Source organism: Erithacus rubecula, assembly GCF_903797595.1.
Source record: "Erithacus rubecula genome assembly, chromosome: 2".
NCBI lineage: Eukaryota > Metazoa > Chordata > Aves > Passeriformes > Muscicapidae > Erithacus > Erithacus rubecula.
Genome location: NC_136685.1, coordinates 93,908,847 through 93,927,366, shown reverse-complemented (window position 1 = coordinate 93,927,366; position 18,520 = coordinate 93,908,847). Strand labels below are relative to the sequence as shown.

The 18,520-nt window shown below is 40.6% G+C and overlaps 1 protein-coding gene across 9 annotated transcripts in view; it reads left to right on the top strand.

Annotated features, from left to right (window-relative positions):
- Window positions 1-4,902: 4,902 nt before the first annotated feature.
- Window positions 4,903-18,520, top strand: part of CDC42BPA (CDC42 binding protein kinase alpha) — a 178,532-nt gene continuing 164,914 nt past the window's right edge. For 3 of the 9 annotated variants that reach the window (XM_079299019.1, XM_079299012.1, XM_079299017.1), the window contains exons 1-2: window positions 4,905-5,410; window positions 6,144-6,368. In XM_079299019.1, the coding sequence (XP_079155145.1) occupies window positions 6,173-6,368 (196 nt within the window). In that variant the 5' untranslated portion in view covers window positions 4,905-5,410; window positions 6,144-6,172. Of the gene's footprint in view, window positions 5,411-6,143; window positions 6,369-18,520 lie in introns of all 9 variants that reach the window. The other 6 variants (XM_079299015.1, XM_079299018.1, XM_079299016.1 and 3 more) reach the window with 4 other exon arrangements.

Sequence of the window (18,520 nt, the reverse complement as noted above, 5' to 3'; positions counted from 1 at the left end):
CCTCACTGAATCAATCTCTAAGTACACCCTTTTAATGAAAAAAAAAGTCCACAATACAGCACTGAGTGTTCATCAGCAGAAGAGGTACTTGTTCTAGAGCAATGGACATTGAATTATGTCCTCGATTATGATCAATAGAATCTATGAACCACTGCAAAGACAGTAGGTTTAGAAGCAGCTCTTGTGCTGAGTTATTGCTGTTGAAAGTTGAGTAACATTAGCTTTGTATAGGTATCAGCAAGATAATGTAAATGCATCCACTTTCCTTTTGAATCATGGATTATCTGTGCTTTGTGTGGCAGTGGCAGAAATTTGCATCCATCCAGTTTCACAAGTAAATATGTGATCTTCCTCAGAACTCTTCAGTTTAAAGAAGCCACTTGACCTGACAAAGACTTCTATGTCATTAAATATCTTCATTTAAGGGAGTGAATTATCCTGAAGATGGCATAACTCAGGTATCAGATTCTGCACAGAGTGGAATAAAACATCAGCAAAGACAGAGAAATCCACAGGAAAGAACCGGATTATGGAGGGACTGAAGGCTTGAAAAGTTGCAGACAATTACAGACTACAAAAACAAGAGAGAAAATAAAATAACAGTCTTAGATTTATGTTACTGAGGAAAGGAAAATAAAAAAATAATCTCAGACTGCTACACTGACATTAATTAAGGTTTACAGCAACCCTAAGAGTTTTGGCAGCCTTGACCCCACTTTCATAGGAAGAAAACAACATATTGAGAGATGAAACAGCATTGCCAGAGTGCAAACACAGGGTCCTGTTTGGAGGTCAGAATGAGACGTGACTTTGGTCAGCTCCTAGTCTTCATCACAAAAGCAGGATTAAAATTACAGCAATTTCATACAGTTATAAATGTAATTTCATTACTTCCTCTCCTCTTCTTTAATCACAGAGGCTATCTTGTTTCTGTTCAGAGCACAGCACCCCTGGACACTTCAGCAGGGTCAAACCTGCTTCATTCTTCACAGAAAATTGTATGCTGGTGGTGGCCACATTCTCATCAGTTTCAAATGAAGACTAAAACCAGGGGGATGAGGCCAGTACAGATCCAGTGTAGTGAGATCAGCATGATGCAATTTCTCTCTGAGGTAAAATTATTCCATTCAGCCATTCACAGAAAGTCATTAAGACTATAAATAAGACTCCAAAGACCAATAAAAGAAGCATAAGGGAAGAGAAAGATAATTCCATATTTACAATGCCTATATATATACACATTTATGATCATTGTTTTGGGATTAGCTAAATATTAAGCATCAATTTTGCCAGGTATCATTTAGAGCTTGTAGTTGGACTTTTCTGTAGACATTACAGGAGCAATAGGTCTTGGCAAAGCAGTTAAAGAGGGAAAAAAACAGTAGATTTACAAGTCTTTAAAAATACTAAAGCATGTTACAAAATGAATTATTATAGGTACTAAGACTAATTAAAGCTCTTCAACAGCCATCAGTTTCAGTGAAGAGATCTCTCTGTTTAGGAGATTAAGGATTAAGTTTGCCTCAGCAGCAAGATTTATGTGAAACTACAGTGGAACAGATTATAGAACAAGTGTTGCTCGATTTACACATGCTGGTCTTCAGTGTCCTCCTAGAGTGTAACCACTGTGTGCTCCATCTGCAGCTACCTGCAATCTCTTCCAATAACCTAAGTTTTCCTACAGTTCAGGCAACAGCTGTAGGACTCCTTTTCAAATAGTACCACCCTATGTCTATAAACACATCCTCTAAATTGGGTGCCAGCACTGTTTTTGCATAATACTGAAAACATTTTGTTTGGGAGATGAAACATAGTATCAGTACAAATGACATGTGTCTACAAAGTGAAGTTTTAGAGGACAGAAAAGCCTGGATGCAAAATTTTGTCAACACATAAATGCCATTCTTGAGTACTTATAGCCTAGGTATGTAGTAGATCTACCTGTCACAAGCATTATTCACCTGCTGAGAAGCATGTGGGATCTCTCTTGACTTTAGAAATGGTTTTCACACCAAAACCAGATATCCACAATGCTTCACCCAAAACAACAAACCTTTGTCCCTGAAGAGAACAGACTGTTTATTCTATTGTACCAACAATAACTATTGAAACACTCAACATATATGTTCTTAATATATAAATGACATTGTTTCAACCATATCCTCCTCATTCCACACTACTCCCTCTGCTGCTATCAGCTTGCTTCACTTATTGTAAGATATAAATTCCTTATTATCATTAGTTATGTTTTAGGTACTGTAAACATTTGTGAAGCTAAGCGGCAAGATTACAATATTATCGTGATATTATTAAAACAAGAACAGGGTGAGACAAACACATAATGATTAGGAAGGATACTGGGGTGTATTTGCACAACTTGGGTATATTTTTAGTACAGGGTGTCTTAGTGACAGAATGGAAGAGACAGGAGGAATTTCTATGTGTTACACTAAACTATTTTGTTGGCTTTCTAAATACTCTGGACTAAAGTCTTTCTTATAAGGCAGAGAAAATATTTTTCCATCCCATGGGTGTACTGTGAGAATTACTCATCTGGTACATAGATAACTCCCAGCAAATAAAAGTGCCACCAGTCATTGTTGGCATTACCTGTTCCTCACAGCTTCTGTGGCATGACAGCTGACTACAACCCAGTGGGTGTATCAACAGTTGTTATGTGGATGCCTTTTTTTTATTTCTGGACAGGCTATTAAACAAGGAGAGAACAAAAAATTCCTGGGTTTTGTGTTCAACTGCAGCTTGGATGGTTTTAGTTGTAGCCTCACTCAGGCTTATAAGAACACTGAAAAGGAATGGCTTGATGTGCAACTTCTGTCAAGCAATGAGAAACAAGGGTTCAGTTTTAAAACCAGAAGCATAGGGAAAGTGACTGCCTTTGCCGGGTATCCATGTTTGTTTGCAAACACTTGGTCTGCAATTAAAACAAGGAAAGACTTTATAATTGGCCAAGGAAAACACAGTAAGCTAAGTAAATAAGTGAAATATCCACACCTATGGTATCTCTGGCACTGGTTCTTCAGTTCACTTCTCTACCAGGCGGTGCCAAAGTCCAAGGGGCTAACATCCCTTTGACATTTAGTCTTCTCTATTTTCCCTGTGCAGCCTTATTAATGGTTAATCTATGCTCAAGATGAAGTGTCTCCAACCTCTATAGGAAGTGCTACCTGATCTGGGCCACCTACCCCTGCAATAGCAACTTATTTTTATTGCTGTTATCAGGCATCCCCCACCCCCAGCGTCTATCCCAATTTCCACAAGTTCAGCAGAGAGCCAGCAGGAAATGCCTTACTCTCACTGTAAAACTGCCTGTGTGCCACAGTTTGGAGCAGGCTCCTACCACAGAGGCACTGCTGTGACTGTAGCAGTCAAGGACCAGCAGCACCCCAGACACTGGCACAGGGCTCTGGCCATACCAAGGGTGTACTCCAGCACAGGAAGGAAACCCCTTCCTTATTAGTTTAATCCTATCTCCTACCCATCACAAGCTCACTTACAGTTGTAGTGCTTTCTAACATTTCTTGGAGGGTGTTTGCACAACAAGCTTTTAGAATTCAATTCTCTGCATATTTCTTCACTTGCCAAGAGTCTGCTCTGCCATTCTGCATGCACAGGGTGGGAGTCACTGTCCTCTCTAGCTTCACACCAGTGACTTTACCAACAGCTGGGTGATTCTGAACAAACAAATGGGATTTTAATCATACTGTGCATTACATCTTACTGGGTCTGTAAGACTGTTGATGTTTTATATCAGCTGGCAAAAAGGCCAGTTTAAAAAAAAGTGTTATACAGATGCTTGGTATGGCAAAACCCAGTTGAGGGTCATCTGCTGGTTACTGAACTGAGGAAGCGGCGCCTGAGCCTCTTCCTTCCCTTGAGCTCCAGAAGACACAGGACTTCGTGGGCTTCAGGAGAATGCTGAAGCTCGCCTACAGCCTTTGGGGGCTGTATGGCCTTCCTTCCCCTTCACCTGACTTCTGAGGAAGGACGAAGTGAAGTTACACGTTGTCTTAGAGGTGACATTCGATGCCCTGAGCGCCACAGCGCATCCCTGACACTCTGGCAGAACTGCCACGATGGTGGGCAGCTGCCATTTTCCACCCACAGTCCGTCCTGCAGAAATCAGCGCCAAATCCTCCGATGTGCCTCTGCAGTTGAGTCTATACGGCCTTAAAATAAAACACGTCGATCAACAAGAATATCCTCCAGCTCTGTTAAAGGATTTGGATTGCCCGCGAAAGGAGCTTGTTTCTCCGGCGTGTGGTGTGGCGGCACGGCGGGCTCCTCGATGAGGGGAGGCATTTCGCCAGCGGCAACAGAACCGCCAAGAGCCGACGCATTTTCGGTCACGTTTCTACGGCCCCGAAGTGTGAGGGAGCCGGAGTCCCCGCTCGCACCTGGAGCTGGCAGATCCCCTTGGAAGAGCAGGCAGGCGCCGCTCCCCCTGCCTGCCCTCCATAACCAGGCCGGGATTTTTAATCAAAGGCCTCATTGCCGGGGCGGCGGCTGAGGGAACCGGGGCGGGCAAGGGCGGCGGCCGCTCCCCTCAGCTCGGGGCAAAGCCCGGAGGAATCAGCGGCCGGCGGGTCCGCCCGGGACAGCCCAGCCCGGGCGTCCGCAGCCTGCGGGGAGCGGCGCTGCGGCCTCCACTCCCGCCCTCTCTCCCTCCCGTACCCCTGGGTCCGCCCGTATCCCTGCATTCCCTGCTGCAGCATCCCCTCCTCCCCTCAATCCCATCAGTAGCGGCGGCCCCGGGCTCGGCTCCCCGCGCTGCGGCGGCGCTCGGCGGCGGCTCCCCCCCGCCGCGGCCGCCATGTTGGGCTGCTGCGCGCTCGGCGGCGGCGGCGGCTGCCGCGTGTGACCGCGGGAGGGAGGGAAGGAGGGAGGGAAGGAAGGAGGGAGCGGCGGGGGAGAGGAGGGCGCGGAAGCGGAGGGAGGGAGCGAGCCGGGGAGGGAGGGCGCCGCCGCTACCCCTCCCCGCCGCCCCGCGCACGCACACACACACACACACCCCGCACACGCACCGCCCGAGGATGCCCTTTGCCCGGGGGGGCGAAGCCGGGACACCATCGCGCCGCCGGGACTGAAGCAGCCGCCGCCGCCGCCGTCGTCGGGGCCTCCCGGCCCGCAGCGTGCGGCCGAAGCGGAGGCGCCGGCGCTTTCCCTCCGCCTCAGGACGCGCACCGGGTGGAGGAGGAGGAGGAGAGCGCCGTCTCCGCAGCAGCAGCCGCCGCCGCAGCCATGGGAAGGATTTGACAGGGCTCGGAGCGCTTTCGCCGGTGTGTCGGGGCGCGCGTCCCGCCCGCCGCCCCTTGGCGCAGCGGAGGAGAAGGGGGCGACCATGAAGACTTTAGTTTTTTTGAATCACTGAAAAGCCTTAAAAGGAGACTCGGTAAGGAGGAGGAGGAGGAAGGGAAAGGCTGCCCGGGGCAGGACGTGGCTGCGCCCTGAGGAGGGGGGGCTGCGCCCCACCCCGCGGTGGCCGCGGAGGCGCGGCCGGGGGAGGCGGCGGGGGGCGGCGGGGCTGCGCGGCCCCTCATCCTCCCTCCCTCCCTCCCTCTCCGCCGGTGTGCGCCCTCGTTTCTGCTGCCTTTCGCTTATATAAATACGTAAATACATCTGTTTTTCCCTTCCCATCCGTCTTGGGAAGCGGAACCGGAGGGGCTGCGAGCCCGTGGTGCTGCGGCGGGGCTCCTCGCAGGATCGCGCTGCATGATCTGCATTGGGAATGAAGGAGAAGACCTTCTTAAATATATAAGTGCGTGTGCCTGTGCGCGCACGGTGAAATCGGTGTCAGGCAGTCTCGCTTGAATTGCAGTGCAGTTATTATTGTTAAAGCATCAGGGATGCCCATATATGTTTTTGGCCCACTTCTTACTGAGCCTATTAAATTTTTTTTAGAGGTAACTATTTTCTACTCTTAAATGTCATGCATACACAGATATCCACGGTGTATGTGTGTGTCTGAAACTCCAAGGGTTTAGTTTCAGGCTGGGAACACCAAGGTGGGCTGGCAAATAAGGACCGCCACAGTTTGACACTTGTTAAAAATACTGTTGACTTCTTTTTAAACAACAAAACCCTCAAAAGTTTTTTTTTTTGTTGTTGTTGTTTTTCTGACAAAGTAATAATAATCATTAAAAAAGAAACCCCAATGCAAACTGAAACAACCATGTCTGGAGAAGTGCGTTTGAAGCAGTTGGAGCAGTTTATTTTGGATGGGCCAACACAGACTAATGGGCAATGCTTCAGTGTGGAAACCTTGCTGGATATACTCATCTGCCTTTATGATGAATGTAATAATTCCCCTCTGAGAAGAGAGAAGAACATCCTTGAGTATCTGGAGTGGGGTAAGTTTGAATTTGTTTATTTTGTGTACATCCGTCCATGTTCCTGTCTGCTTTGTATAATGTCTCTGTTATTTATGTGTGAGAGGGGATTGTTTATAAAACTCAGTGCTTTACTGGGAAGCTTTGTCAATTTCACTGTATTTAAACGTGGTGGTGGTGGTGGTGCTAAAAAGAAATCTCTTGGTTTTTTGTCTTTGAGGTATGCATGTAAAATATGCTTCATATTTTTATGTTTTCTTTTTTGACATGGTTCAGGCTCTTGTATTTGAAGCATATTTGTTTGCCTTCAGGCCCAGCTGTTGAGCTTTGTATCCTAAAGTTGCTGGGAATATGGAATGGTGAGGGATGAATTCTCTGATGCCTGGAAAAATATCAATGCACAATTCTCTTCTCCAGTTGAATCTATACTGCTTTAAAGTAAAACATGTTGATTAACAAGAAAATCCTTCAGCTTTCTGAAATGATAAGGGTTTGAAACATCTGTGAAGATGGAGATGACATTCTCTTCTTTAATATTAAATTGTTGCTGACTTAAGTAGATTGTTTTTTTCATCAGGAAAATCAAAGTTGAAAAGCAGAATGAAACCCTGGCAGACTTTTCATTTTGTGGGAGATAGGGTATTAGTAGATTTTTGAAGGAAAGCAAGTGAATGATATTGTGCCAGTTCTTCTTAAGTTGTCACAGAACTGGTTGACTCTATTTTTTTCTTTTTAGTTCTCTTTCTTCCTTCTCCTAAACTCCTAAACCAGAAGATGCAGTCTGACATAAGAACCTTGATGAGAATGGTTACTGTATCTGACCTTCAAACTTCAAAGTCATGCTGCACTTCTGTATTTGCATACAGAACCATTTACCACATTTGCTTGGTAATGAATACATCAGCAGGCTTCCTTTATTTAAAAAAAGCATATTTTTGAAACACGTAACAGGCATTTGATTAATTAGGTGGTTGAGCTCTTCAAAATGAAGTCGCTGCGGAAAGACATTGTTTTGATAACTGATCTAACAACTTGAGGCTGATATGTGTGTGTTTTATTTTCCTGCTCCTCTCTGTAGTCATACTGACATCTAAAGGACATCTGACTCAGTAATTAAGTTTCTTGTAGTGTTCATATTGCACTGTTTTTTGTTTTCTTATTATCTGGAGGAACAGGCTATAATTAATGCATTCTAGCTAAGGAGGAAATAGTAATTAAAAGTACTTCTGAAGAATCTTCTCACTAAAACTGTCACTGGCATACAGAAGCTGTGAAAGACTGGGAAAATATGATGGCTCCAAGGGCATTTTCTATGCAGGAACTTCATGTAGTCTGCAGTGGATCTAGCCAGCTGATACCCTGTAAATAATAATAATAACTAAGTTAACCATGATGATGATGATCTGATCAGATGATCAGAGCAGCAGTGTGTTTAGGACCCATTGTATTGGGTGCTGGTGCATCCAGTGGTGGTTGTTTGATGGGTAAATGGATCATTGCAAGGCTCTGACAGTACCTGAAGATTTCTGTAATAAGCTTTCCCATCTGCTGATGGAAATAATAAACTGTTTTGGAAAGGCTGAACTGGAATAAGGTTTCTTGCTGGCCTATTTTTCCTGCTATTTTCCATTCTCATGCTCCAACTGTGCCTTAGCAGGACTCTTAGGCTTCAGAGAAGACCAGTTGCTCCTGTTTCCAGGGCTCAGTTGCTATGGTCCTCTGTCTGCTCCTAGCTCTGCTCTCCAGGCTTTGCCCTGGGAGCTTTTTCAGGAGGGTTTGTGAGGTGACATGGAAGAGCCAGCTGTTGCTAGTACCTGGAGGTGGAAGCATCTGTGTGAATGATGTCTTTATCCTGCAGACACTCGCAGGAGTGTCTCCTCTGAGGGCCAGCCCTCCTCCAGCATTCCTCTTGGGATCAGGGAGTTGGAAAATCAGGCTCTTACAGAGGTCGGGTACCCTTCAGTGCTCTGGTGCAGTGGAGTTGCTGAGGGTACCCTGTGCTTTGATAGAATCATGACCTCTCGTATCTCTCTCCCCAGAAGGAGAAACGATGCAAGTGGTTGATTGGAAAGATGTTATGTGTGATTTTAAAGTCAGAGATGTGCTGAGTAGTGGCAGAAGTGGAAGGCTGGCAGCCAGAAATCATGGACTCTGCCCTCACCTCTCTAAAGGACTCAGTGTTAAAGTGCTTTCAGCTCAGTTTTTTTCAGCTTCTCTATTTGAACAGCAGGAAAAATAGCACAGATTTTACACCAGGGAGTTCTGAAAGCTGCTGCATGTAAAGCACTCTTGACTTTGAATGTACCACATAGAATAGTGTGTATTAATTTATTTTTCCCATCAGTGGAATAAAACTTGGGGCCTGGTGTATCTGCTAGTGGATTTCAGTTGGATGCTGGCATTTTGTGGGTTTCTGCCAAAAGTCCACAGATTTGCTCAATGACTATGGAGAGTGCAATCACTGATCAGGGTACTGGTATGAACTGGTATGTTTGTGTGTTTACAAAGTGCAGAGTGCAAATTTACTCCTGAGAACTGTTTGTAATCTTAAACTGCTTTTTTCTAAAATAAATTATTCTTTCTAGAAGTAAATAAGGTTTATTTTATAGTCTGTTAATTTTAAGAAAAGGCTAATAAACAGCTGTTCAGTGATCACAGACTCCTGTTGAGCCGCAAATAATTTTTTCTTGCTTTTCAGCAGTGTAGTTTTGAGGTGTTACTGTTTGGTTTTGTGGAGGGTTTGAGCTGAGGTTGCATTTGTGGATGTGTATTTTTATACAGACTGTTCTGGGTGTGAGATGTTATCAGCTGTATTTCATGTAAGACCGAACCATAATCTGATTTTTTGGGGGAAAGGTTTAGGAGGTATTCTGCCATGGAAAAGCTAATGTCTTAATGACAGCCATGTGACTGCTGCTATATTTAGGAGAACTAAGAAGCTTCATGTTCTAGTACTTAGATCTTTTAGAACTACTTTATGAACTTGTAATCTAGAACTATAACTTATTTTAAAAATGAATCAGGGTAAAATAATTGAGATCTGAACTAACTGTTCATATTTTGTGTTGATACTGCAAGTTTAATTCAGGAAGTGAAGAAAGTAAGGTGTCTACAATGTGAAGTTGAGTTTTAAATTTTTGTAGGATTTCAGTCTTTTTTGCTGCTTGAAATAACATTAGACTGGTTAGAAGCGTCAGGTTAATTGCTTTGTGATTCAGAAGCTGCTTTGCTTCTAAAATCCTGTCTTTGGCTTTAAGTGAAAACATAATTGCATTCCCTGTTCTTTTACAGTATTAGTTTTGTGACTTGTTAATAAGATGATTTTATTTTGTTGTTTGTATTACATAGGTATGTTATATGCTACCAAAGCCATGGAAACAGCTGCTGTATTTGTATTCTGAGGGTTAAATCAGGGCACATTTTGAGATAACAGGAAGAAACTGGAACATGTAGATTTGGCTTGTTCTATGTATTTGATGCTAGTTTTAATTTTTATCTTTATTGATAGTTGTATTTGTGATTTAGAAAAGGGCTTGTCTAATTATAGCAACTGGAGCTTACCAGAAAAAGCTGTTGAGAATTCCAAGCACTTTGCTTTTTCTTTTCTACTTGTATGTGAGTTGCCACGCTGACGCAAGAGTGTAAGGGAGGTAACGAAGGCTGATAAGGTGAACTTGAGAGAGACAAAAAGAAGCTTTTGGAGATGTTTTAGTTCTGGGAACACTTTCTTTCCAATGGCTCCAGTTTGAATTGCTTTAAAAAGAAAGGAGAACAGTGTTACTTAGGATGTATTGAAAGAATAGTAGAATAAACCTCAAAATACGTAGTGAATAAAGCAAGGGAAGATGGAGGGCACTACCAATACTGTGATGGGGTCAGTGACTTGATTAAATCTGTGCTCTTGTTGGAAAAATGTAAACTGTCCTTTAGTAAAATTAGTGTTTGGTTTTGTTCAGTTGGTTGGTTTGGTTTGATTTTTTTACTTTTTCCTACCATAGAAAGCTTTGGAAGATGGATTAAATTGTTCTCATTTCATCTCTAGTAGAACTGAAATGTGTGGTGTTTATGCAGTTCTGATACGGTCTTACACTAGACTGTCATCATTGGTCTCATACTTCAGTTGTGCAACATCTGTTCTGGATGTTGAAAATGGTTCTGTCACCATACAGCCAATCTTTCAAGACAGAGTTGTGGAGAGATTGCCCGTGTTATCCTTCTGGTGATCTCTCTCATGGTTTTTATTAAGAAAAAATGGGAAGCCCCTTTTTGAGCTAGGTTTGTTTTTGCATATTAGTTACGAAAGAAAACAAATCTTGTCTCCAGGCTTCTGCACCTCTTCTTTATCTCTATAAGGTCATGAACAAAATCACAGTCAGTTTCAGCTATGAGTTGTTTATATTTTGTTTTTAAAACAGACCGTTAAAGAACAATCGTTCATTTAGGTCCTATTCTTAGCAGACAGTAGAAGACTTGGCAATCAACTTTTTTGAGTTTTGTTGTTTTGGTTTCTTTTAAAACCCTTTTTAAAAGACTTTGGTGCTCAGTTCTTTCTGACCTTAGTACTGTTTAACCCATTAGAAATACTTTTTTTTTTTTTTTTTTCCTAATTGCATTATAAAAGGTATCAACTTCTTTTTATTCTAGTCATAAAAATGGGAGTACCTCCTGGTCTGACGTCAGCAAAACCAGTTATTCAGTTCTTTCTGGGAAAGAATGAGCATCTTGCTCATCAAGGCTGCTTAATGTGCTTAGGCATATTCCTAATTTTAAATGTGAGTTGTTTCATTGCTTTCAGCTGAGCCATATGAACTGATGGGGCTCCATCAGTGTACAAGACATTGTAGCATTCTTGACACACAAATTTCTGACGTTGTTTGCAATAACACTTTACTGCTTATTTTGTGTAATCTGTTGTTTCTGTTACACAGCTGCAGCCAACAATTTAAATGCTTTTTATTGATTAGAGTGAAAGAAGAAGGTTCTTCAGTGCTCTCAGATAGAAACAACCTTCAAATCTCTGTTTCAGAATATTGTGTAAACATCTTTTATACAGATGCAGTTCTACACCAAATTACTTGAAAAAGAAGGAAACAGTATTTGCAGGAAAATAGGTAGAAGAATGGTTGCTCATGCAGGCTTTAGTGTTAGGTAGCTCTGTGTTTAAGGTCTATTCCCTTTAAATTGTGGGTTTTTTCCTACATTTCTTTCAGTTTTGATTCTTTCCTTGAAGAATCTATCTTTCTGATGGGATCAAATGAGCTGAGAGACCATCTAGTTAATTCTACTTGTTTTTTATTAGTTTCCAGTGGAGTGAGGCATTAATCCATTGTAACATGTTTGTTTCATTTTCATTACTCTAAGTGGTTCTTTTTTAACCCCCTTAATTTTAAGCAGAAATAAGTTTAAAGGGTGTTCTTTTTTGGCTATTTTTGTTCTCTTGGGCAGGGGAAGTTTGGAAGTACTCCAAGGCTGCCTGTTTTGGGGCATATTTGGGGTATGTATCTTCAGGATGACTGACTTCTGTCAGTAATGTCCTGTTTGTTGCAAAGGAGCATGGCTTGCTTAGATAGAAAATTAACTAATACTTAGTTTCCAGGAATTTTAGAAATGCCTTTATTCTGTACAGAAATTCCTCACATGCTTTGGTCTAATGGGGACAAATGGAGAAATACAATTATATGAGTTAGTCTGCTCAGTGGGCATTATAAACCTCATGACAGCACAATAAATTCCCTATTACTAGGACATTTCATGTTTAAGGGTTAATCCAGTAGAGGTTTTTTATGGTGTGATCATAACTGTAAAGTGTATTGCTGAAGGTGTGTTTGAATTTTTAACCTCTCTGTAGGATATGAGGCTGTGTGTGTATGTACCTGATTAAACTCCTTCCTTGTCTGTTGGCCCATCTCTCCTGGACTTTACTGACAATATTTTTTTTTTTTTAAATCTGCAGCATATTATTATATCACAGTTATATATTTATTATATTTATATATCAAGTGTGGATATTGTCCTCCAAAAGCAATAAGCTTAATTGGTCCAATATAGTTCAATTCTTAGAATACATATATATATATATTCTATTTTTACAAATATGGGTAAAAGCTGCCTTTCTTTTGAAGCTCTACCTGGCACCCATAGATCAGTGTTTGAATCCTGAATAGCATCAGCAAATAACAGTAATTTCACTACTGAGTCATACCTGTGGCTAGAGAGACCAGTGTTATTTTGAAATTTTCTTATGAATAGATTGCAAATACAGGATTTTGAGATAAAAAGTGGGTGTAGGCTGCTATCCTGGAAATAATTTTCCCCATGTTATTTTCTGAAAGTGAGCTGTAATAAATGATCCTGGATGTGTCTTTGAAAAATAATATCCTATTCTTAGCATCCCTAATTGCTTTTATCCTGTAAAAAATTTACAGTCTCCATTTGTGCAGAAAACTTCCAGAAGCAATTAGATCCTGCTGCTAAGCTCTAAAACCTGACTAAAAAAGCTGGATAGCTGAGGCAAGATTGAAAGAAAAGGCCAGTTTCTAGACTCTTTAAGTTTTATCTTTTGGCAAAGCAGGCATTCCTTCCATAAGCATTTGTACTTGTTTAATTTGATTTTCTTTTTCTGGCTGAACAACTGGAATATTTTGTTCTTTGGTCTAACTTACCTCAACACGTTATTTTTCTAAAATCCTCGTTAAGCTTGGGAATGCCACTTATGTGGACCAAAATCTTCTAAAAATGCAAGTGATTTAGGTCAGTCATGTGCAATCTTTTGTTAATGACAAGATTTTTATTTCAAATAGTTTAAACATGACATTAGTCTTAATAATAACTGCAAGAATCTTCTATTCAGACAGGTCAGTTTGCTTTATTTCTAGTAATACAGACTAATTAGGTTTACTAGTGGTCACCATGGATAAAATCCACATGAGGTATATCCAGACTCCTGTGACTTTGTGTTTCATAATTCTTCCTTGTCTGTATCCAGACTTCCAGTTTTATTTAAATTAGTTCTATTAGTATTGCAGATTTCTTTTATTCTTAGGGATCAACTTCTTAGTGCACCTTCTCTTGGCAACTTTTTGCAAAGCTTTTGATGGGGACCTTATAGATGTTACAAATTGTGGTATTTTTGTGGACTATTTTGAGGGGAAAACTGTGTTTTGTTCAGCAGTTTAGTGGATATTCACAGTAATTTTTTTTTGTAGAAACAAGAAGTGAGTTTAATGTGCCATTGCAAGTGGGAGAGCAAAAAGTGTTTGTAAATGCTAATAAAAGTAATTGTATTTCCTTCAAAAGTTGTGGGATTAGAACAGCAATTCTTTGTTGGTCTTTTGTTCAGTTTCCTGTCAGTCTCAGAGTTTGAGGCTTGGGGGAGGATGTGGTGGAGGGCCTGCAGGTCTCTATTTCTGAGTCCTTCCTCTTCTCCTTTCTCTGTGGTTTTCCTTAGACAGTGTTATTCCAGAGCAGCTTACCTGCCTCCTTAACTGAGGCCTTGTGCATTTCTTCCTTGCTTCCATTCTGTTGCTTTGCATCCCATCTAAATCACAGTTTGTGTTTCTAATATGGTGTGGACATCCATGTGTCAGTCTGATTTTCCCATTGCCAGAATCTTGGTTTCTGGATTTGGATTGGTATTTTTCTTTGTTTTTCCCTAGTCATCCCCAAGTTTTCATAATTTTCTTGGCCAGATTCATAATACAGAGATTGTGTGTGGAGAATGGTAGCAAAAACTGTCACCTCTGTGAAAAATACAGGCCTTAGCCACAGGTGCATCCATACAGTGTTTCCTGTAAACACCCTGTACATTTCTTATTACATCAATTCATTTACTATGATTTATCATTTTGCCTTGTTAGCTTTTATAGAACTGGAGCCTTGGGCTGTTTGTTCTGGCTATGAGTAAGAAGTTATGATCTGTTTCACTCCTGTAGTCTCAAAAGGATGAGACTTAAGTGAGAGTACAGCTTTATCATTTTAATACCTGAAACTAAACTAAAAAAGTGATAGGAAGGGTGGCAATTACTTTTGTCTGCCCAGTGGTTTAAGAAAATGTCCTTTGTGCTGTGGGGACACCACAGTCCCGAGGTATTTCCTGCTCGTGCTCATTAAAGTTCCTTCACCTTTACCACGCTGCCTTTTGTAAATAAAGAGCTGTGTTGTCTGAATGTTTTGCAGGACACATAGTAACAAGAGGAGGAGGAGGAAATAGAAGTCACATTTTGATTGCAGCTCACTGGTTTTATCTTAGGTGGGGGCTGATTTGATGGTGTCTTAGGGCTGGCTAAATCCACTGATCTTTGTTCTTCTAGTGTTTGCATGGGCAGAGGGACACAATCCAGTTAACAACCAACCTGCAAAAGCACATTGAAATCTGTCAGTATGGTTCTGCAAAGATATTGTGGTGTTTGTATAGAAGAAAGGAGCTAAGATTGTGAAAGCCCAGACTTCTGTGGCTTCACCTACTGCATACAGCTCCTGTGCTCTAGGCTGCTTGCCTCTCAGATTCCCTCTAGCATACAAGGGAGCTACAATTCTGAAATAAATTTTGGGGCTACCAACTTCTTCTGACAGGAGTAGAAATTCAGTAAGCCTCTTTTTTTTTTTTTTTTTCTGGAACAGTTTCCAGGACTTTTATTTTTGCAATGAGAAAGTTTCTAATCATGAAGAGGCATCTTCAAATTAACTGTCTGATTTTGATGATGGCAATTCCTTGCAAAAAGAAGGTGTTGGTCTTGTGTGTCCTGTGGTATTTGGCATAGTATCACTCAGTGTCTTTACACTGTTTTTGTTGTATACTTTGTAACTGAAAGACAAGGATTCTTATGTTAACACACTTGGAATAGTTTCATTCTATTTCCCCCAACTTTTAGAAAACACATGATGTACTGTTTTGTGATTATTTAAAAAGATCCTTTTATAATTTTGATAGGGACTGACACAAAAGAGACTTGTTTTCTCTCTGAACTGATATGTTAGAGGAAATTACAGAAGCTGCTTCCTATGCAAACAGAAATTTGCAGAGAAAACCATAATAATTTTGCCATTGTGCCATTCCACCTCTAGTATTGGCTATTTTCACCTTTACAGCTAGCAGCCACTTCTGGGTAACAAAATATGTACTCCTAAATTTCTGTATCTTTATAAAAGTCATAATTGAATTCTTGCAGTTAAATTAGTCAAGTGAGTTTTTCTGCAACTAAGTAGGCTGGCTAAAAAGTGTGCTGTCTATTCCCTTATATGTTACTGGTTTTCCTGAAAATAAGGGATGACTTAATATCTCTGTTGATGATAATTCATGCCCTGAAAATGCAAACACTATTTAGAGTTAAGATTACCAAGAGAAAATGGTATGCAATGTGTATTACCACAGCTGGTGTGTATTATTTCATTAGCTTGTTCTTTTTTGGTTAACTTTATCCTTGAGTAACACTTTGACTTTAGAGAAGATGGTCTAGGAACCAGTTGCTTTTGGTGCTGTAGCTTCTTAGCTACTTCAGTATCTGCAGTTATACTGCTGAGTTATACACCTGAGCAGGAGCTCCTGCTAATGACCCAAAGTCTCTTCCTCTGATGTAGCACAGATGTCATCTGATCTCACAGTAGTAGCCTAGTGCTTAAACTTTCTGGGGGAGAAAAAAGTGTGCAGCAGGAGCAAGGAGCTGATGATTTGCTCTTTGCTGATTGTCTAGATATAGTCTTCTTGAATTTTTTTACATTCTTCTTCTCTAAAGCTAAGATAATTTTATTGTATTACTTACTGACAATATTACATTCACTTTGTGGTCCTTGGCACTACCAATAGGAGGGAATCTTGTCCAATAAAAGTCTTGATATTAGTACTTAAAAATTTGCTTTAATTTCACTATTAAGTTTTCTTGATAAGGAAACAAACCAGTGTAAAGAGTTTTTGCTTTGTCTTGGTCATGTAGTTCACCTTGTCAATAAATGTATTTAACCATGTGTATGATCACAGCTATAATTACAAAAGTTTTTACCTGATATGTTGCTGGCTGTTGATTGGTTCTAAAACCTCAATGCATTCAGCTCTTAACCAGACTGAATTTGGGGCACCATAATCTATAGTTCACATCTAAGTGCCATATGATTATTCAAAACTTGAATAATTTTATTCCCTGTGACCTTGTGATTTTTTTTTTCTCCATTTACCTTAATTAGGAAGTATAATGTTTATTGATAACTCTTACTGATGATAGGTCATGATCAGCAAAATGAAATTTACACTTCAAAGCCTAGGCATTAAACATGTATAATTCTGTCTCTAAAAGAAAGTTTCTTGTCTTGCTTCTTTCACTTCAAAGAGGATTTCCATCATCCGTGGATTTTGGTGGTTTTTTTGTTTTCTTTTCCAGTTTAAGGAAACCTTTCTCTCTAATATGTCACTACCAGTTGAGGTTGGTTGGATCAAATCAATTCACATGTTTGGAGCAAGTATTTTCCTTAGTAGTTTTGATGTTATCCCACTTACTCTTAAAGCAATAGAGAAAACTTTGCAAGATTTGCATGTCACTTTTGCTAATGTTTGGCTATCATTTATTACTGCATTTACTTTAGATTCTCAGTTTCTCTGTTTCTTCTCCAGCTCTCTCTGTGCTCCCTGTCCCTGGCATTTGAAATCACATGCTTTTACAGTGACAGGGTGCAAAGGTCATTCTTAGCATGGTTTCAGCATCAGGGGTACAAATCCATTTCCAATGGGAAGCATCAGAGGAAATTTAAGTAATTTTGGCAAAGCTACAGGGATTTCTTCTTGGTATGCTGATCATTGTTTTTAATAACACCCCCCACACCCTCCTAAAAGCTTGTGGAAGAATTGTCATTACCTTCCAGAGAAGCAGGGTCAAACTGCACACTTGAATTAAGCATAATAACTTATAACAGGAGCTTGGGGTCTTTTGTGTGGGTGTGTTTGTAAAACACAGTGCAGAAGAGCTACATTGCTACTACCTGATGTCCCTTCTCAGAGTATTCCCATCAGACAGGAATATTGGAAGTCTTCGAGTGTGCTTCTTGGTGATATTTTCAGACTCACAATTTCAATATTGGCAAATAAGCCAGATTCTCTTCTTTCTCTTTGCCTTAGTGTCTGTCTCATACCATATTTTTCTGTGCCAGGCACTTGAAGACCTAGGTGCTGTTTTCCCTGCTGCTTTTTTATTTTTGAGAGAAAAACAACCTCTCTACTGAAAGGCTGTTTCCCAGGTGGTGTGTCAAGATATGAGAAAGTTTAGACATCTGAATGGGGATGGATTCATCACGTGGTAGGCATTGACTTGAAAGCTATGAGCCAAAATTGTCATGTCTGTCTGGTAGCAAGAAGAAGGCATTTCTAAGACTAATTTTGCTCTCAGTTAATGGAGATAAGCATGCTGTTAATTCACTGATGCCCTCATGGTACTAAAGCAGTTCATATTTGCTGCCAAGCTCCTAAAGAAAGCCAAACTATCTGAGGGTATTAGTATTTAAAACTATACTTCATTTACTGTAGCTTTTCCTAGATATCAATAGAGAATGTTTTCTTTATTTTGCTTCACTTTTTTATAGTATGCTTTTAAAATGTGTGTTTATTTCCTTGTTGTGAGAGTTGTAAATATACTTTTTTCCCTTTCATTTACTTTCCTGCTGAGAAAATAATTTACAGTGATATTGGGTACTTGTGTGTATTACCTTGAAAACCTGTTTGAGAAAAGTATGTGGTCATTAGCATATGAAATATCACTGCAAAGAAATGGAGGCACAGCTGTGATTTGTGAAGATGGTTTAAAAAATCAGTGGAAAAGCAGTTTCTAGGATCCAGGTTTATGTTTGTGTTCCTTCCAGTTAGATTTTTTTTTTTTTTTCAAAGTTTTTTGAAATGTTTATTGTGGAAATTTCTGAAGGTGTGGGTGGCTTGTAACTTCTGTGTGTTTAAGAGCTTTATTTATTTGCTTAAATTTCCAGTGTACTTTTGGGTACCTTTCTAATCTTATTTCTGTAGACTTGTTCCTGTGATGTCCTCTTTCCTCCCTCTCCTGTACCTTTAGCATTGTTAAAATTGAAGCACTGGCAATTGTTTTATTTCTCAGAAGGGAAGTGCTCTTTGCTGCAGTGGTCGGGTGGATGCTTGCCAGAATTGTGTTTTGAGCAACTGTTTATGTGTGTTGAACTTGGACCTC